Source organism: Dunckerocampus dactyliophorus, chromosome 1 (genome assembly GCF_027744805.1).
Source record: "Dunckerocampus dactyliophorus isolate RoL2022-P2 chromosome 1, RoL_Ddac_1.1, whole genome shotgun sequence".
NCBI classification, from domain to species: Eukaryota; Metazoa; Chordata; class Actinopteri; order Syngnathiformes; family Syngnathidae; genus Dunckerocampus; species Dunckerocampus dactyliophorus.
In genome coordinates, this window is record NC_072819.1 from 30823095 (window position 1) to 30843732 (window position 20638).

Consider the following 20638-nt stretch of genomic DNA (forward strand, 5'->3'; position numbering starts at 1 on the left):
GATGCTTAATTTAAGGACTGCTAAATGTTTGAACATTCAGTTTATTAAGCAGAAAGGTAATGGCACTGTAAACAATTTTTGATGGCCAATACAGGCGAATGACTAAATTACAGACTTCGACCAACTTGGTATACTGGTTAAACGAAATAGATATTGATGTTATCAAATTAGCAGCCATGATTTTTAATAGCATGAGTTAAAATATATTCAAGTAGATTTTATTTTTTTTTGTAAAGATTTGTTGGACTACCGCACGGTGGTCTAGTGGTTAGCACGTTGGCCAACACAGTAACAGCCTGGAGATCGGGAAGACCTGGGTTCGATTCTCCCCTGGGCATTTCTGTGTGGAGTTTGCATGTTCTCCCCGTGTGTGCGTGGGTTTTCTCCGGGTACTCCGGCTTCCTCCCACATTCCAAAAACATGCATGTTAGGTTGATTGGTGACTCTAAATTGTCCATAGGTATGAATGTGAGTGTGAATGGTTGTTTGTCTATATGTGCCCTGCGATTGGCTGGCGACCAGTCCAGGGTGTACCCCGCCTGTCGCCCAAAGTCAGCTGGGATAGGCTCCAGCATGCCCCCGCGACCCTAAAGAGGAAGAAGCGGTATAGAAAATGGATGGATGGATTGTTGGCCTACTTGTAAGGTTAGTTTGGGATTATTTCAAGTTCAGCGAGTTTCAGGGTACATAATAACTCATAATAACACGATTAAAGTGTGATTCAAATGTTCTGCTACAATTAAAGAGACTGGTGTTTTAGATTTTCAGATATGTGTGGCATTTCCTAGTATGATTTAAATTTTCAGTTCATTTGGAGCTGTTACAACATATAATGCATACAAATATATAATGTCATTTATGTTCTTGTTCATAAAATACAGTAAAAACGGGCATATTTCACACATACAAATGGTGATTAATCATGATTAATTAATTTGAAAATTGTGATTAATTTGATTACAATTTTTCGTCATTTGACAGCCCTAATAATTTTTTTTCATGTGCTCATGTCAGGTGTGAGCAGCTTCTTGGTCTGAATGGCAAGCTGAGGCAAGAACTAATGCTTATAGTGGAACCAATCCCAGATCTACAAGAAAGACTCAGACATCTTCTGCAGGTTGTTGTTCAAAGGTAGTTTTCTCTCAGCTGAGCATTATCTTTGTAAAGGTAGAATGTCTGTTACAGCTCTATGTGAGTGTACCCATAACATTACAGTATGTCTAAACATTTTCTCTTTCATTCAATCACAAAAACCAACATATATCACTGATGGTTTTTTTTACTTTTCCATTTGTACAATTTGTGCCTTAGCTCTCTTGTGGTGGACCAGCAGCCCCCTCAAGTCATTAAGACACAGTCCAAGTTCTCCACTACTGTACGCTATCTGCTAGGGGAGAAGGTAGCACCGGGGAAGCCTGTGGTGTTGAGGGCACAAATTATTAATGAACTGCAGGCCAGAAGCCCGAGTGTCACACTTAGGTAAGTTAGTCCTGTGTGCACAACACTTGTTCAATTTACTGCTGTATTCCAGCACATTGGATTTTTCTTTTGCTAAAGTTATCAATTTACCGTATTTTCACGACCATAAGGCGCACCTATTAAAAGGCGCGTTCTCAGTTACAGGCACTATTTCTGTATTTAGCACATACACAAAGCGCACCGTATTATTGGGCGCAGGTATGGTCAAACATACGGTAGCACTTATGCACGCTAAAACATACTGTGTTGTTTAGTGCTTTGTTTCTTTGGACAGATTAAGAACAGAAGTCTCATTTAGTTTATCAAACCCACTTGAAATCAGGAAGGTCATCACTCAACACAACAGTCTCAGTCATGGGCACAACTAAAAACATCACATAGCAACGCAGCAGACAGACAAAAACAGACAAAACACTACCGCTATTTGTGCAGAACAATAACTAACAACTATTTCGCTCAGACATGTAACTTTAAGAGCATTTACGCCAAAACAGTACCGCAAAGCATGCTGGGGAACAGGAAGTGCGCCCAGCGATGCTACAAGACGCTAGCATGCATGCTATTGTATGTTATTAAAAAGGCAGCAGGAGCAAAACTGAGTTCGGTTGTACTTTATTGAAGTACCAGCGCACATTTGACGGCGCTGGCCTTTTATCCGCCACAAATGTTAATTGACTGCAGCTGTGCGGCCACCAGGCATGAAGCGGCTGCCTCTTCCTCCCCGGAGAAGGCATAGCCCACCAAATAAGAGCGCAGGACAGGGGACGCTCGCTCCTGTCCTGCAGAACGTTACAAATTTCCATCTTTGATTTTTTTTTTAACACGAGTTTAAAAGCAAGAAATAAAAAAATTTGTGAACGAGCCTGAGGATATATGTACAGGATACGTGTGAAGCAGTCATGAATGGGTGTGTGCGTGAACAATGGAGTGCGGAGGAAGTGCGAAGATTAGCGTAAACTAACAATACCATCGCTCCTTTCTTATTGAATGGGCTTCTAATCTCTAATTAGTCGGAAATTAAGTGATATTTTAGATGTTTTATTCAGGTGTTTTGGCTATTTTAGAATCTATTCATGGCATTGCAAAGTGGGAAGATTACCATTTTGGCCGTCATTGAATCTTTTCAGGGTGGCATTGCAAAGTAAGAAGACGGCTTTTTTTATGTCGAACTACGATTCAGTAATTAAAGTCTACACAAGCTTCGTTGCTTAAAAAACGAAACTTTTTTGTGCATGAAGCTTCTGATTGAGTCGGTATTTTGGCCGCTATAAGCGGTCAGATATTGACCAAGGGATACAAAATGGGTGGCCGCTGGCCACGTTAGACAGGTGACCGCTATACACAGGGTCTATAACACGGAAATTTTCTGCAGGGGATTTTTCAGTGGCCGCTACAGACACGTGGCCGTTCTATACAGGTGGCCGCTAAGACAGGTTTGACTAATCAATCGTTATCCACAAATGCATCAAAGTCCTCATCTTCTGTATCCCAAATGAACAGCGGGGCAAGTTCTCCATCAAACACGCTAAGTTCCCTCCTGTCATTGTCAGTGTCATTGCCGTGCGGCAACAACAGTGCAAGCGGACACGTTAGCCCAAGCATCCACAATCCATTCACAAATTGTGGCGTAACTCGTCTGCACTTGGTTTTTCACAGTGGTTGTGAGATGGGCACACATGGAGTCAGATGACCAGTGGAAAAAAACATCCAGTCTCTAATCTAATCTATAATCTAATCTGCTGGATGTTGCTGTGGCACGGTAGTCCTTGCCCGGATGGATAGATGGCGCCGTTTCATAAAATATACCTATCTAACTACTGGGGGCGTGCCTTTAGGGTCCTCTCTTGCATCCGCATGCTGTCCTCAGTCACGTCCGCTTTTCCTCTATATAAGCAGCATGTCGGGAGGAGATGCTCCCAGTCAGTCGAGCGGAGCACTCATCAAAGTTACACAGCAACACTTACAGATTTTGGAACTCGGTGCACACACAGGCGTGCCGCATTATAAGGAGCCCCGCCCATTTTGGACAAAATTTAAGACTTTTAAGTGCGCCTTATGGTCGTGAAAATACGGTCGATTAAAATTGTAGGTACTGGTGGTCCTTGGGTTACGCTGTTCCCAGTTTTTACGTTTTGTGGTTATATACGTGCTCCCATAAATGATAAAAAATGTAATTTTGTTTCATAACCACTGAATTTGTTTGAAACCTCGTGTCAGCACGGATGAATGATGAATATCCGCTCCATGCTGCAAGGAGGCAGTATGTACTTGTCTTGAGCACCGCAGTTGAATACATTGTCTGCCTCATTCAAAGCTACACAAAGTATTCAATATGACTTGTTGAAATCTGCAGAGACTCTGCTATAAAAGGGACAGTAATAACTAAGTGCAGTGGTCTCAGGATTTCTGAAATTGTTCTCCTGCCTCTTCTACTTCCTCCTCCCAGTAAGTCACAGGGTAAAGGTAAGGAGTTGTTCTCCTTTTTTTCTCTCTTTTTAATTTCTGTTTTATTTAATTCTTGTATTGAATCATTTTATTGCTGTATTTGATATGTGTTCTGTGTACATACAGTGTGAGTGATGTAGGAGTTAATTTACGTATAAGAGGCGAATTACACCAATGCTCGACTTAAATCACAGTGTAGGAACGGAACTTGTGTGTAACCTGAGGACCATGTGTATGTGGCAAAGGCATTCATGTAATAGAATGAAATATTTTGTGCGGCTTTTGAAAACACAACAATGTTGCATTCCATGCAGTGATAATGTGGGGGAAGTGATCAATAACACAGCCATCCTTGAACACAACACAGCCACCAAGAGCACATGTGCCACATTCAGAAATATGGTATGTACTGCATCACACTTCTCAGGCTACACTTGATAATAACTGATAAGATTGTTCCTTTGCCACAACAGTCCATCAAGAAGATCAAGAGAGCAGACAGGAAGGGGTCAGAGTCTGTGACCGAGGAGAAATTTGCCCTCCTCTTCTCAACGGAGATCACCATCACCGGCTGTGACACTCCTTACAAGATACAGGTTTGTCTTTGTTGTCACTGTCCCTTTAAATCTTCACATCCAGTTAACTTTACTGGGTACTACAATGATACGTTCTATAATATACATCAACAATCAAGCAGTGATTACAATTAATGATGACAAGTATAATCATGAATATGTCACATGTTAATATTGAATTATATGTAATTGCAGATGATCTCGTTGCCACTAGTCGTCATTGTCCATGGCAGTCAAGACAACAACGCACTGGCTACCATCATTTGGGACTGTGCTTTTTCCGAACCAGTAAGAGGAATTTCTAAATTTTTGCATGTGATGAAGTTACACTCTTATTTGCTGATTTGGAGACAATAATACACCATGAAGCGTGAGTGCCATATACAATGCAAGCCTCACAATTAACAGTGAAATTCACACACCTTTTCTCACAATTTATGAGGATGTTCATATTTTGTTTGTGGCATACTCAGTCCACATGCTTCCAGAGTGCTGACTGAGCTTTTAATAGTTGCACAGTACATACAATGTTTCCCACAGGACGGTCATCTACAGCATCTGTGGCACTGGGTAGGCCTGTCACGATAACAAATTATCGCTGAAAAACGATATTATAAAATTATTTTGAGACCAATTTTTCATTAATGTAATGATATGTGGCATAATAATGCAAGTACACAATATCAAAAGCAATAACATTTAAATTTGCAAAAGTATTTAATATAAAATAAATGACTTAAACAAACAAACAACATAATAAATTAAACAAACAAAAAAAGACAAATGAAAATAAAATGGACTCTCAGTCTTGTTTGGCAAAAAATTTCACTTAAATAAAAATCCAAAAACAATAAATAAATAAAAATAGACCCAGGAAAACCAGTCAATAAAAACCACATACAACAATAAAAACAATAAATTACATTGAGTATCAAGTCTCTGTAAACAAAATTGCCCTTCACTGCAATTGAAGTTCATCAATGCATTGTTAGCACAGGAGTAACACACTTCACCTTCCGTGGAAGCATGATGTAAAACAATAATTTACCCAAAGTGTATAGATTAGAACAAACAGATACTATAGATAGATAGAGAGATACTTTATTGATTTCCAAGAGAAATTCACCTTTCTGTATCAGTAGAAAAGCAAAACGTAACGCTTATCATGGACACTACGCCATATTTCTGATTTTGAATTAGTGTCACTTTTGTTATTGTGTGAATATTGACCAAAAAACGAAGAAATAACGCAGAAATACTCTGAAGTTCACATTGTGTGTCAATGCAGACATCAGCTCATTACGGAGTATAAGACAACAAAATATCAGGACAATGTCGACTGAGCTGAGTCATGTCCGTTGAAATATTCAGATGTTATGTTGCTTCACTTCTGGTTACATGACGATAGCGATGAGGTGGCGGTGGATCGGTGACGGCATCGTTCTCGTATTGCCTGTCTACACGACAACGACAAGCCAGCGTTTTCAGATTTTCCCACTCTGGAAGCCGTTTTCAAAAAATACTGTTTCAGGTCACCCAGAACACCGTTCCTGTGTGGATGAGAGGCTGAAATAAAAAAATACTTTGCCGTTTTGACCGGGAAACGTTTCTGTGTGGATAGCCCCAGACCGAATGACTGACAGAAGGGTTCACTCACGCCGTTCATTCTGCTACCGAACATGCCCAGGTGTTGAGACAGATGCACAGAATGACCCCTCTTGTCGTCCGGCCTGTTTGGTAGAGGGAGAAGATGGAAACAAACATCCATCATGCACATGTCAATATACTGAGGCCGCCATAATTGATTTATTGATTATCGTGACAGGCCTAACACTTCATTTATTTGTGGCGGCCAGCCATGAATACATTTGGGCCGCCACAAATAAATGAATGGATTGGAAAAATTGGACTAGCTTTTATTGTCATCACTTGTATGAACTGGAAACACAAACGGCATAAGCAATACATTTATTGACTTATCACTCAAACACCATGAAGACATTCTTGTCTACATAACAATGTGGTCACCAGGACAGAGTGCCATTTGTGGTGCCGGAGCGTGTGCCTTGGAAGCTCATGTGTAGCACGCTAAACAGTAAATTCACCGCTGAGGTCCAGACACATCACAACCTTCACCACTACAACCAGCACTTCTTGGCCCAGAAGATATTTGACAAGCCAGACTTCACCGGTGACTTCAGCAACATGATGGTTTCCTGGTCTCAGTTTAATAAGGTATAGGCACGCGCATGCACACACACACACACACACACACACACACACACACACACACACACACACATGTAAATTCCTCATGTCACACTCTTAAATATGAATGTGTTTAATTTTACAGGAAGTGCTCCCAGGTCGACTGTTCACTTTCTGGCAGTGGTTTGAGGGAGTGATGGACCTAACCAAAAAACACTTGAAAACTTATTGGAGTGATGGGTATGAAATATGAAGACACATTTTTACATTGAATATTAAACTTGTGAGTTTGTTAGTAACTACAACCTGTTGCCATGTTTTACCCCTAAAGGCTCATATTTGGTTTCATTGGCAAGCAGCATCTGCACCTGATTCTCAAATCCAGGCCCAACGGAACATTCTTGCTTCGTTTTAGCGACTCTGAGATTGGCGGCATCACCATCGCTTATGTGTCTGCAGCTGACAGTGAGTACAGGGTATATGACACTCCCATAGCTAGTTAAAAGATTCAATATGTGTTAAACTAACTGGACTTATTTCTAAATGAAGCTGTCAAAACTATTTGTTGAATATGTTAATTATTGTGATTGTAGTTTACCGTGGTGTAGAACTTCATGTCAAACCGCATTGTATTATATGATGGTCATTGCTAATATACAGTAACAGTGATGCAGGCACTGAATTCTGCTGCCCCAAGTGGCCAAAAACTTTACTACACAATTCTTCCAGATGGTGGACAGATCATTCAAAACATTCGGCCCTTCACCAAGAAGGATCTTGAAATCCGTAGCCTGGCTGACCACATCAGAGACATAAGTGACATAGCCTTTCTGTACCCTGACTTTCCAAAACATGACGTTTTCAAAAAGTACTATTCAGGTAATGCCTCCATGTTTAATCTAAGCTTGTTTTAGACCTGCGAAAACTTGCAATTAACCATCATTATTATTTTCTATGTAGAGCCCCAAACTTCATCTGTTGGAGGCTACATCCCTTTCTCATTCCGTACTAAAGTGGGCATGTAAGGAACGCTTTGCATCTTATCTCCAGTCTACATAAATAAATGTAATCTGGACTTTTGAGATTTGATCAGGATGTGTGTCTTTTTGCAGGGAGGGTGGCTCAGTGACACCTGATGTTGCCAATATGGCACATCAGACCGAAAGTCACCACAATGCTGCCAGATATCCACTGTAAGTACTAGTTTTTATACATGTCTATAAAAAACCTACTGCCACTATCTGTACTTGTTACATCAAATGGCATGCAAACTTTAAAAGTGGAAGAAGAAATTCATTTTATTAGGCCAGAAGTACAGACATACACAGACAACATCACATGCTCTCAAGCCAGTGGTCCGCATCTCTCAGAAACCGGTCCCACAAATTTTTGTTTTAGTTGGTCACTTTTTGGTCTCCCAAACCAAGACTTGAGTTTGTGCTGGCTGGTTCATACCATGACGTGTTTGCAGGGAAGCTGCACCGAGCGTAGCCAATATGCCAAAAGCTCCCACAATAGGTAACTTTGTGTCCATCCACCCATCCATTTTCTTTCGCTTATCTGTGTCCGGATCCTGGAAGACCCTCAAAAAGGAAGTCCAGACTTCCTGGTCTTTGGCCCCCACTTCCAGTTCTACCAGGGGGACACAGAAGCATTTGTAGGCCAGCTGTGAGACATAATCCCTCCAGCGTGTCATAGGTCTGCCCAGGGGCTCCTCCCGGCTGGCATGCCAGGAACACCTCAAAAGGGAGGTGTTCAGGAGGCATCCGGACTAGATTCTCGAGCCACATCAACTGGCTACTCTCTATGTGAAGGAGCAGCTGTCTACTCTGACCTCCTCACCCTGTCCATACTGACTACACTAAATGTTAACCATTAGAAAAGTGTAGGCCTTTGTTTTTCTTACTGTACACATAGCAACATACACAAACAGGATCCTGCTTATAAAGCAGAGCTGTGAGATGGAGCGGGATGCACATTACGGAGCACCCCATGCAATTAGGGGATTGGTGCCTTACTTGAGGATACCATGATGGGATTTGAACCAGCCACCCTCCAGGTTTGAATTCATATCATGCTATTCTTATTTATCATATGATATCACATGAACTGAACCAATTCATCCAAAGGTGAATGGCTAACATATGCTGTGTTTGTGTTGCAGGGAGTCTGGCTCAGTTGTACCCCATGGTGCCGCTATGGCTGCTGTGGCTGAAAGCCCCCACAACTCTGTTGGATTCCCAATGTAGGTTACGCTTTCAACGCATCTGTATTGCCATCTCCCACCTCCTCCCACCTTTTACACCATGACAACTAATTGGGTAAATATAGGCAGCCACGAGCTACTTGTTATACTGTATTTATAGTTTATGTACAATTATTTGGAGGATTTCATTATCAGAATGGCCTTTACTCATCATTTACAGTATACAGAGGTACAGAGACTAAATTGTGCAATCACCCATCCGTACATATACGACATACCATACAATATAACAGGACAGGATGACTGGGTGACAAAAGGGGGAGAGGAAAGGGAACAACAAGAGGAGAGGGGAGGAGAAAAAAAACCCAAGTCCAAACTATGCTCCTGTGGGGGAGTACAGTGTGGGACTGTCAAAAAACCTTGGCAACATTGGCACAAATAAGCACACTTTACAACATAAGGGGGAGCAACAGCAACCCGTTACTGTCATGTGACCAGAATGAGCTTTGTCGACAAGCCAACATAATATCTGAACGTAATATCTGACATTCTCCCGGTATTTTCTTATCTTATACTCCCAAAATGACGCACACGTAATTGTACTTTGTCGTAAGTCTAGACGAGCCTTGGAAAGCGGAAGACAACGGGCTTATGCACATGCGTCATTTCTTCCTCTATAGTATGGTGTGTCACGTGGTTCTGTCTGTGTGTCTGTTCACAGCGCCACACATAGGTGTGCCTTGTGTATTACATCTTCTGGTCACATGACGGCGACAGTCGCTGATATCATCGTTTTAAAAAAGCAGAGGATTGATCGTTCATACGGAAATGATGAGCTGGCGTTTCAGATTTTCCCAATCTGGAAGCCTTTTTTAAAAAATATCGTTTCAGGGCAATCAGAACACCGTATCTGTGGAGATGACAGGCTCAAATGATAAAATACTTTGCCGTTTTTACCTGAAAACGTTTCTGTATGCATAGCCCCTATGGGTGTCACGTGATTGTAGTATAAACACACCTGTGCCTGGGTGATCCAGTCTCTAGTTCATTAATTTATTTATAAAGCAATAAAACGTTGAAATATCCACGGGGGCAAAATTTGCTTGGTTAAAATTCTTATAACTAGGGGTGGGGTGAACTAGGGTAGGGGTGAAGTCAGTTGGTTCTGTCTGTTTGTTACTATTGTGCACCTAATGCCGTGCTTGTTGCTGCTCTTTCTCTCAGGCATCAGTACCAGCAGTTCAGCTCTCCAGCGTCTATCACACAGGACCAAATGGAGACCTCAGAGGCACCTGTTGTAGAATTCAGTCCAAACCCTGCGTCTGTCTTCAATGATGATGGGTAGGTTTGATTCCTTCACACTTCCTTCACTCGTTGCTCTTGTTGCTCTGCTGATGTTGTTGTCTACCAGGCAACAGATCACATGGACCTAGTCTTGGACAGTCTTCTGAGTTTTTCCTGAGGAGAGTGGACGACATCACATTGTTGTTTGGAGCACATAAAGAAAACATACCTGTCCAGCCTTTGTAGACTTTCTGCAGCCTTGTCTTCCTTTCAGACAGGTAAATTGATTTAAGGACTACATGGAACAAAAAGACAAAAAGTAGTGGCACCACCCTTTTTAAAAAGATTTCATTTCATTGTGATTAATTTTTTAGCGTATACTTAAACTACACTTTTATAACTGTACACAAAACACAATAGCTTATGGAAATATGGTAAAGAAATGACCGTAATTTTAAGATGTTTCCTGAGGGAAAAAAAATAATAATTCTCTACCTGTAGCATGTGAAGCACATCTTCAACACGCACACACACACAACAGTATCCATGTAAATACTTGCTCAGTCAATATTAGCTGATGTCGATGTGTTTCAAGACATATAAATGATATGTTATGTTAATGTAGCCATGGTGATTTTATGTGATGTTCACTTCATATCAATCTGGCATTTTTTTACTTAAAATATTTGCCAATAACTTGCTGTGAGTTATGCAGAGTGCATGAGTTCGAGAGTCATGTTTTATTTTGGCCAAATGAACAAGTGCAGTTATAAAGTCTCAACTTTAGCAGCTTCTTAACGGAATATTTACCAACAATGTTTGTCATTTAGCACTTCTACCAATATTGTGTGTACAGAAAACAAGTATAAATGAGAATTGAAATAAACTATCTTAACATTTTACACTTGCATGATATAAGCAGTTACCGGTACAGTATTTTAGCTGTGATGAGGTAAATACAATCTTTTTTTTGTTGTGAATTTTGTTCATATACATGTATTAAATGTTAATTGTGTGAGGTGTCAGTAGAAGCCTGTGATTTAGAATTTCAAATATTTTCAACAGTTAGTGTAAAAGTAGACAATAAACAGACAAGAAAAAAGATGTCAAACAAGAATTTTTACGCCATTTTTTTGACATATAAAAATAAATCAATGCCATTTGATTAGGAAGGCTGTCAATTTAATGACAGCATAATGGTGTGTCACCTACTTGGCATCACTTTCAGCAGCCCAAGAGAACACAGTTGCATCTACTAGTAATAAATGATGATTATTCCTATCCATTCAGTTTCAAGAATCCTCAAATGTTGCTTAAAAAAAAGAAAACTTTACACTGTACATCACAGAAAAACATGTCACTAAAATGTAAAATCTAGTCAACCAACCACTTTACTCAGGGAAACCACACAGGAAAAAAAAAAGGTAAAGCAGAAGGAAGCTTAAATGTCACATTCTTAATAATGTATTTGTGACTACTCCGACACCTCCCTCCTGATGGGAGGAGTTGGGGTGAAAGGAGGAGGGATGTATGGGGAGAGAGGGGCTGTAGAGTATCATCTTCAAAGTTCTTATGTGTGGAAAAGAAAGTCCTGACCCCTCTCTCTCTCTCTCTCTCGACTTGCACAAGGAAATAATTGCACTCCTAAAGAGCCACGTAGCTTTAAGTCAGCGCACACCTCATGCGCTCATAAGAGTCCTGACCGCCATCATGTTGATGTCAGTTGATTGCTTTAGAGGTTGGTCAGCGTTTACACAACACAAGGAAACCAACAGTGATTGTCTTTTCTGGATAGGGGATAATGCAAAAACTGGATACATTGTGGAGAATTTTTGTTGAAATAGGTGTACATACCTCAGAAGGAAATCCAATGTCCAGTGAAAAGCACGTATGGCCACATTTTGTACATTTTTTTTAATCCTAAACACATAATTGACATGCTTTTCATTGGACACCAATGGTATGTGTGTTTCATTAAATAGGATAGGCCTTAATTATTCAGAAAGGAAGATTTCACATGGAATCTTTAACAGTCGCTGTCCCATGAACACCATATCTCCACATTTTGTGAGGTTTTTGATTTTATCCCAAAAACTTAAAAATTATTTTTTGTGTTTTGGATAAAAAGCCAAAACTGAAAATGTGGATACATGTTGTATCATCGGAGAGCAATTGATTTGTGAAAGTAGCTGTTGTTGCAACGCCCTTCTTGGAAATCAGCTTGTATGATGTATATTTATCTTCAGTTAGGATGCATTGAAGCAATGAAAAGAAAACAAAAAAAGGAGAAATTGAAAACATGCACACAAGCATACACAAAAAGAAACAACAAGCATCCCCCGACACACCCTTTTTTTAAAAAATTGAGAATAAAATGTGATTAATGATATGATGAAGTACAATACGTACATGTCAATAAGCGATGATTGCTGGAACAAAACTAAAGAAAGTAAAGGGCAAAATCATGCCGGCTCAAAATGGAAAAAAGCATGCTGAAGTCTCTACAGTAGCTTCACTCCTAGCAGACTAGAAAGAAGAAAAAGAAATAGAAAGAAAGATGAAGGGATATCTTCATCTTTGTCCTGCAGTCCAACAAGGGGGAGGAGGAGGCCTAGACTATACATGCTGTGAATCAGCAGGCCTGGTTCTGGTGTTGTGATATGGGATGGAGGAGTGAGGGTTTAGCCGACGGGAATGGAGGCCAAAAAAACGGCAATTCTTCTGTGGGCTTATAGGGCCTGTGTCTTGAGCTCAATGGGTTCTCCTCTGGTCTCCTGCTGGCCCTCGGCCTCCGGGGGCCTGGTCCCCTTCAGTGTGGCCAGCCTCTCTGAGAGGCCGCGCATACGGGGGAAGAGCATGAAGTCATAGAGCAGAGCACCGATAGCCCCACCAATCATAGGCCCCACCCAGTACACCTGCAAGGAAACGACAACACAAGTTCAATGATGTCATGATGTTGTGCTCGCAGTCAAGACGTGGACACAAGTATTGGGACACCTGGCAAGCGTGTCTGTAGGGATTGTCCATTTATGAAGTTAGAGGTCACAGATGTTAGACATAGAAGAAGACCGACACTGACTCACCATCCCACTTGTTTCATCAAGTTCTTCCATACCAAACTCAACCAAGCTTGCCATTTCTATTTATACTGTAGGACTTGCTTTCATGCCATGCTGGAACATAAACTTTTCTTCAAAGTTTGAAGAATGCAATTGTAAAAAACTGTATATATGAATAACTGGGGGAACCAGGGGATGAGTGAGTCCAAGCCAGGCTTTCAGGGTTTGGGTTTTTGTTTTTTTTCCCCCAAAGTGTTGGACAGTGATCCGAAAAGCAAAATGATCTACCAACAAAACAAGAACAATTGACTAAATACTAAAAGAAAAATCATTTTGACAAGCCATTATATATTTAGATATTTTAAGAAGCATTTTATAAAAAATAAATATTTCTGACCTTGATTTCATATATCACATATGTTGAGGTTTTACATTTTGGAGTATGCACACAGGCTCCTTTTAGTAATAATACTAATGGATCACATGTATACTGTGTAGCATAGTGGCTTTTCTGGAGCCTATTTTCTCGACTTTTTTTGCTCTATGACCACACTCTAGAAATTGATAAACACATCACATTAATTTTAAGATTTTTCCAAGCTGCTGTGCCTCCTTTGGCGCCCCACAGTGGAGGTGCACTTCACATTTTGAAAACCACTGGATTATACTGGGTGTCCCAAACAATTTGACATTTTTTTTATTGCTCAAATTTGTGTAAAAACGAACACTGTTTAATGTTTTACAATAAAAATATTGATGGCCTGGAGAATGTTATGCAAAACATGTGACAGCATGTTTGGCATGAGCTTGACTTGACCTGCTGTGACATGTCACAGGTGGTGCACATATTGAACATTTATTAAGCTGAAATAGGTTTTAAAATCTATATTCGTTTATCCGCTTTTTCAGCATGCCGAATGCAAGGGTGTGCAAACTTTTCCCACTGAGGGCCACATGCTAAAAATTGAAAGGATGCAGAGGTCACTTTAATATTTTACATTTACAACTAAACTAATATTTAACCCAAAAAAAGCCTGGATCTCAGCTTTGTGATTATAGGTGGAAAGTGTATTATTATAAACACTTTTTGCTCTTTTTTTTTAATATTATTTCCGAATATTTAAACTTTTTTCTCACAATATTATATTTTTTTGCCAACCTAATAAAAAAAATGTTGAACTATTATTTTTGTTTGTTATTCATGACGACTTTTAAAAAATAACATTTTTTTCTTACATATTTCAACTCTATGCTTCTAAAATTGCATCATTTTTCCTCATATTAAGACATTATTATTGTAAAAGTATGATATTTTTTCTCCTAAGTCGACAACTTTTTTCTCTTGATATTGATACAATACTCTTGATATTGATACAAATGATGTCAACTGATTTTGACACTTAAAAGTCAATTAAGAGGTGTGTTCCAAAACCTTTGACCATCTAGTGTCCATATGCAGTGTATATGTGATATTCTTACCCAATGGTTGACAAAATTCCTGATCAGCACAGCGGGGGCGAAGGACCTTGCTGGGTTCATTCCTGCTCCGGTGTAGTAAATCTAAGTGAAAGACACAGGAGGTTAGGGCTAACAGGAACAAGCTATTAAACGTGCACAATGGTAAACAGGAAGTAGTCCCACCCCGAGAAGATGTCCCATCAGCACTGAGAAACCGATGGCCAGGGCGGCGGATCCCAGGCGTCCATTGCGCCTCTCATCTGTCACAGCGAAGATGCAGACAACAAGCTGCAGGGTGAGGAAGACCTCCATGGTGGTGGCCATACCCAGACTGATGCCTGGCTGCAGCTACAAGACAATAGAGCAGGCAAGATTACGTTTGGTGTAAACAGTCCATGTAAATAAGTCACAGAACTACTTTAATGTGCACAATAGGACCGGGAGCCAAAAATGTAGCCCCACGTGGTCTTACCGTGTTGAGGGCCAGGTTACCCCTCATGTTGCTAGGTGTGACTCCATAGAGCACAGCAGCACCAGCCAGGGCTCCAAGACACTGGGCCACAATGTAGAAGATGGCACGAAACAGGGACATCTGGGAGCCAATGAGGAAGGCGAAGGTCACAGCAGGGTTGATGTGTCCTCCGCTGATATGGCCGATGGACTGGATGAGCGTGGCGGCTGCCAGCCCAAAGCAAAAGGCCACGTGCAGAACATTATGGGGCCCCGTGGTCCAGCGGAGAGCGGCCCCCAGACCAAAGAAGACGAAAAACATGGTGCCGTAGAACTCGGCAAACACCGCCCGCCAGAAAGACATGGACCGGAACTCCCACATGGTGGTTGTAAGTTACTAAAAAAAAAAAACTAAACAAATCCACTAAAAGGAGATGTACTCCTGCACAACAACACCTTCAGTAAAAATCAAAACGAAACAAGTCAACATGCAAGTTTGGATACTTTGGGAATCTGATAACTGTCATGGAGAGCTCCTAAGTGGAGCACCGCACAGGTCTGCTTGCATGTACGAGCCAACCCCAGTGTTGTTAGCAGAACATGGAGAGAATAACAGGAGAAGCATCCACTGCACTCATTCAGCCCTTTTACGAGGCCAGGGGGGACTCTGAGGCCTTTTTATAAGAGCTTCACTGAGCCCAGGGGAGTGGTCAATGCACTGCAAGTGACAACAACATCATTTAACCCGTACCCTGCCTTGACCGCTACTCTATGATCATTGGAGCTATCATTCAGCTGATGGGAGCAGAGGGTCCATCTAGAAACAGGGCTGCATTGAGTCACATTTCTTCTCATTGAATATACAGTACTATAAAACGTAGTGAAATGAACAGCACAGTGCACATTAATGAATATACATCACTACAAAAGTAAAAAAAAAAAAAAAAAAAGCCCATGATTAGATTTGCATTTATAGCATTATTACTTTTTTTTTTTTTTAAATATGTTTTACTCAGGTTTTATTATTTATGTTAATATATTTTTTAAAAGTCATACAAATAAATTTGCCTTATTTGATTTTTTTTAATTGTTGCATTTTTGTATGTTAAAATTGAGTAGTTAAAAATGAATAGATAGCAAAAATGTTAAAAAGGATAAACTTATAAAAAGATATAATATTTTTTTTAAATTAAATTCGACCCATTTTTTCTTATAAGCGAAAGAAAAAAATGGCTGGAATTTAAAAATATTTTTCCTTTTATCTTTTTTCATTTTATTATTTTTTTTTTTAATACACGCTTTTCATAGGACAAAAGTGGATGCTTTAATGATCAAATATGTGTATTATTTATTACAATACACACAATAAACAATTGTTTTTAAGCCCTACCTTTAAACTACACTTAATCACATCATCTTGTAAAAAGTACAAACTATTAAGGCAACAAACAAGTGACCAACTCATAGTACAACACTGAAAAGCTGCAGGAAGCTGCCGCACTCAAACGTAAGTGGAACTGAAATGCTAATGAACACCTTTGCTGTTTTTTTTGCTTTGTTCCAACATTAAAATAAAAAGACTCTTGCACATATGTGGTTCAGTATGTGGCCAAGGCTGAGTCAAGCTTTGCATCATTTCAACAATTGTAAGTTACTTGAGAAGAGTTACCGCAATCGGCGCAAAGGCCCTACTTGGGAAATTAGCCATCGAATGTGTTTGTGCCTCTGTAACGTTGGACATAACATATTTACCTGATCTGTGTACCATGAATTACATTTGAGCGTTAGCTTCTGGATGCTTGTAAATGCACAGTGTGGCATCAGAAGTGATTAGGCAGACTTTTTACATTGTGTATGTTGGGACAGCCTTGCAGGTTCAGGCCGGATAAAGCGCTGGAAAATCCACGGCCGTAGAGGAAAAGAGAGGACGGCGGGCGCGGGTATTGAACGTCCGCACTGGAGCGTCGTGCTGACCAGGGCAGCTCGATGGACGCCCGATGCAGGGCGTTTTGAAAGGATTGTGCTGAGCTGACTGAGTCTTTGTCTGCTCACAAAATGCTGGCAGCCACAGTTTCTGCTGCTTTCTCTATCATGTTTATCTTGGCCTTATTGTCGGGGCAATGCATGTACTTTACTGCTTTCCACTAGAACTTTACCAAGCAGGAGAGCTCGATATTACCTATAGATATGTTGTATTTACTTACGGATTACTGCATATTGTTTTTTATTGAGCAATTTCTCATAAGAACCTCGCACAAGCTTCCTTCACACGTGTATTGATCCAGACAGCTTATTGGTTATTAGTTTGTGCATCTCCACTCGAAAAGCAGTGCTAAACCATCTGTTGTGGGTTGAAGCTCCCAGTTTACTTTTACAAAGGGGGTGTTTAAAAGGTGCTTGCATTGGATTTTCCTACTCCCTGGGGTGGAGACTGCTGACACGTACATTAGACAACTTGCCCCCGCCTGAAACTAGTACAACAGCGGTGTCCAAAGTGCGGACCGGGGGGCCATTTACAGCCGGCAGCTTGTTTTTTTTTGTTTTTTTTTTAAATTGACCCGTGGCACATTGTTGAAAGCAAAAAAAACACCAAAAAAAGAGAGGAAGTTGCAACTAATAATAAAACAAAGCTTTGTCTTTAAATGTATGTACAGGTTTTTTTGCCTTTTTAAAAAATTTTTAAATACATAAAAATACCAAAGCGCCCTCTGCATTCCTTGATTTTCAGTATGTGGTCCTCCGTGGAAAAAGTTTGGACACCTCTGTTGTGCAGTATAAAGCGTCTCCTAGAAGTGAGATAAAGTCAAGATTCAAGGTGTAGGGGGTAAAGTTAGGACAATTCCAAAAAATAGGTAAAAATGAAAATAGGATCTTGTGATGTGGGTAGAAGTTTTTTTTGCCAAATATAGTCATAAAACAATGACGATCGAAGTAGAATTTCAACGGGAGTGAGACAAAACAATTTTCAGTGAGCAATTTTTTGCAACCATTGAATTGAAACTGATCAAAAGTTTAAGACAACAGCATGTATAAGCCAAAATCTTGGCAAAAATGTGCATTCATTGTCATTTCCTGTCAGGTGTTCACACTGTCATGATCGCTTGATGGCAAAGGCAAAAAAGCTTTCTCTCTTTGGAAGCGGTCGGATTGTTGAGCTGCATAAGCAAGGCCTCCCACAGCGCACCATTGCTGCTGAAGATGGACGCAGTAAGATAATCATTTGAAACTTTTTAAAAGAACCTGAGGGTTATGGAACAAAAAAGTCAAGTAGTAGACCCCAAAAAATATCAGCCCTGAGCTGGAAGATCGAATTGACTGTCCGTCAAGACACAGAACCAACCGCGGCCCAAATGAAGGTTGTTACTGGTGCTGAGTGCAGTCCGTTAATCATCAGACAGCATCTGCAAGGGAAGGGTTATAAGAACAAAAAAGGTCTTCAAAGGCCTCGTCTCCCTCAACGCCACATAATTTCCCTTTTGGAATTTGCACAAGAGCACCAAAAATGGGACATTGAAAGGTATTTTCTACCCGGCACAGTAGAGGGAGCGCCATCATGATCTGGGGTGCTTTTTCCTTCCATGGAACAATGGCGCTTCAGGTTGTGCAAGGGTGTCAAATGGCTATGTGGCTATGTGGAGATGTTGCAGGGGGCATCCCTCAGGACTGGAGGCCCTCGTCTGTGTGGTAATGAGGGCCTTGTGCTTTTTCAACAGGACAACACTGCAGCTCACAATGGACAAAGGATTTCTTCCAGAAGAAGAACATCACTCTTTTGAACAATCCTGCGTGGTCTCCTGATCTAAATCCAGTTGGGAACATTTGGAGATGGATGGCAAGGAAAGTTAACAAAAAAGTACATCAGTTCCAGACAGTGGATGCCCTCCATGAAGGCATCTTCACCACATGGATCAACATTCCCACCAGCCTACTGGAAACACTGGCATCAAGCATGCCCAAAAACAATTTTTAAGGTTATTAACAAGAACTGTGCAGCTACTCATTACTGAGTCATTTAAAATTTAAGTGAACTATTTCAGGGGGGTTTTGAGCTACGGTTTTTAAGTTTTGATCAGCTGATGAACAGTCTAGTTCTTGTTAATGGTTGTTTGGTGACTCCAATTTTTTTTGTCCCGCTCCCATTTCTTCTTTTTGCATTTTGAAGCTGTACTTAGAAGAACCTCTCGAAGATGTGAAGTGTAAATTCTTGCAATTTTTCAACTGGTCAAAGTTTTGATCAGGAGAGTGCATGGAATGGTTTGGTCCTGCCTTAGCGCACAGATCGGTTATGGTGTTTCGTAGCAGCCAGACCACTAAAATGTTGCCTATTACTAAAATAAAATCCGGTTATCTAAAAGGAAAGGGAGTAAGAAGAGGGACGGAAGGCCAAAGAGACTGAATAGTACTACTAGGGTTGCCAACCGTCTCTTGAAAACATTGGTCTCGTATTTAAAACCAAAAGTATCTTGTTTTGAGTTGAAAGGGGACGCACTTTGTCCTTTATTACCATGAGAATCAAAAATAGTCTATTAAAAGTCAGTGAAATACAGAATGACGGGGCGCTCGAACATTAAATTATATGGCAAACTTCTTTCATGCTCTGTCATCAATGTGAGACTATAATCAAATAATTTAACCTCCATTAAACAAATCCATGGTGGTAGAACGGTATACTGACTAGGTTCCCAAAGTGGGGTACAATTGTGATGGGGTACGTGAATAAAAATGAAAAACAATTAGCGCCTAACACAATTAGGAACGCAGCAGAAATGAGACAGTATGAAGTTGTTCATTGCTCTGTGTGCATTATATGAACAAATGAGTACGTTTGATGATTGTTATGTTGGGCATTAAGTGTGCTTAATCTTGAAGATTTCATTTATATTGGTGTTCCAATCCCCGCACGGCACAGTGGTGAAAACCTGTCACTGTGATGGGGATTCCCCCGAAAATGAGACTTTATCATTGGTTGTATGTACTCTTGTACTTCATGTACTGCATTATCATGATTGTTAAGATGTCCCCTTCAATTTGGTATTAAATTAATATGCAGACTTAAACCATAGACATCGTGAGTGGACAAAAAGGTGAAGCTCAAATTCAAGCCATTCAAACCGAAGGTTGCCAACATCAGACTGGAATAAAAGATATGTACGATGATTACTTATCTATTTATTAGTGCTCATGTGAAACTTTTAAACGTGACCATGCAAAACCCACATTTTTTTACCTGGAATTACTACAAAATAATTGAACACTTAATTATGTTCAGTATTTCAAGTTAATTCCGATAAAAAGGTGTATGTTTTTTAAGTGTGCAGGAGTAGGGGGTACATGGCTTCAGGTCAAATGTCTGAAGGGGTACGTGACTGTAAAAGGTTTGACAACCATTGGTGTACTGTATTCTTCTACCTGTAAAGCTGAAGACCTGTGTTTGAGCCTAAGCTATGCCAAATTATTTTTAGTCTTATTTGGAG

The 20638-nt window shown here is 40.4% G+C and overlaps 2 protein-coding genes across 4 annotated transcripts in view; one reads left to right on the forward strand and one right to left on the reverse strand.

Moving 5' to 3' along the window:
• stat6 (signal transducer and activator of transcription 6, interleukin-4 induced) overlaps window positions 1–15584 on the forward strand; it is a 40116-nt gene extending 24532 nt beyond the window's left edge. For 2 of the 3 annotated variants that reach the window (XM_054770212.1, XM_054770225.1), the window contains exons 8-21: window positions 1015–1131; window positions 1312–1479; window positions 4239–4326; window positions 4398–4520; window positions 4695–4787; window positions 6531–6734; window positions 6853–6947; window positions 7039–7172; window positions 7437–7586; window positions 7668–7728; window positions 7820–7900; window positions 8872–8952; window positions 10138–10254; window positions 10325–15584. In XM_054770212.1, the coding sequence (XP_054626187.1) occupies window positions 1015–1131; window positions 1312–1479; window positions 4239–4326; window positions 4398–4520; window positions 4695–4787; window positions 6531–6734; window positions 6853–6947; window positions 7039–7172; window positions 7437–7586; window positions 7668–7728; window positions 7820–7900; window positions 8872–8952; window positions 10138–10254; window positions 10325–10346 (1534 nt within the window). In that variant the 3' untranslated portion in view covers window positions 10347–15584. Of the gene's footprint in view, window positions 1–1014; window positions 1132–1311; window positions 1480–4238; window positions 4327–4397; window positions 4521–4694; window positions 4788–6530; window positions 6735–6852; window positions 6948–7038; window positions 7173–7436; window positions 7587–7667; window positions 7729–7819; window positions 7901–8871; window positions 9029–10137; window positions 10255–10324 lie in introns of all 3 variants that reach the window. The other variant, XR_008569762.1, reaches the window with a different exon arrangement.
• mipa (major intrinsic protein of lens fiber a) lies at window positions 11297–15825 on the reverse strand. Its single transcript, XM_054770238.1, has 4 exons — window positions 15187–15825; window positions 14898–15062; window positions 14736–14816; window positions 11297–13112 (listed from the first exon to the last, which is right to left on the reverse strand). Exons 1-4 carry the CDS (start codon window positions 15544–15546, stop codon window positions 12927–12929), a joined length of 792 nt encoding a protein of 263 aa, XP_054626213.1. The 5' UTR covers window positions 15547–15825; the 3' UTR covers window positions 11297–12926.
• Window positions 15826–20638: the final 4813 nt, after the last annotated feature.

Bases quoted from the DNA above. Each gene is read 5' to 3' on its own strand.
- mipa (XM_054770238.1), bottom strand. From the start codon at position 15,546: ATGTGGGAGTTCCGGTCCATGTCTTTCTGGCGGGCGGTGTTTGCCGAG. The intron at 14,817-14,897 runs GTGGGACTACTT...TCTTTCACTTAG, and splicing joins TGATGGGACATCTTCTCGGG to ATTTACTACACCGGAGCAGG. The intron at 13,113-14,735 runs GTAAGAATATCA...GTTTCCTTGCAG, and splicing joins GGAATTTTGTCAACCATTGG to GTGTACTGGGTGGGGCCTAT.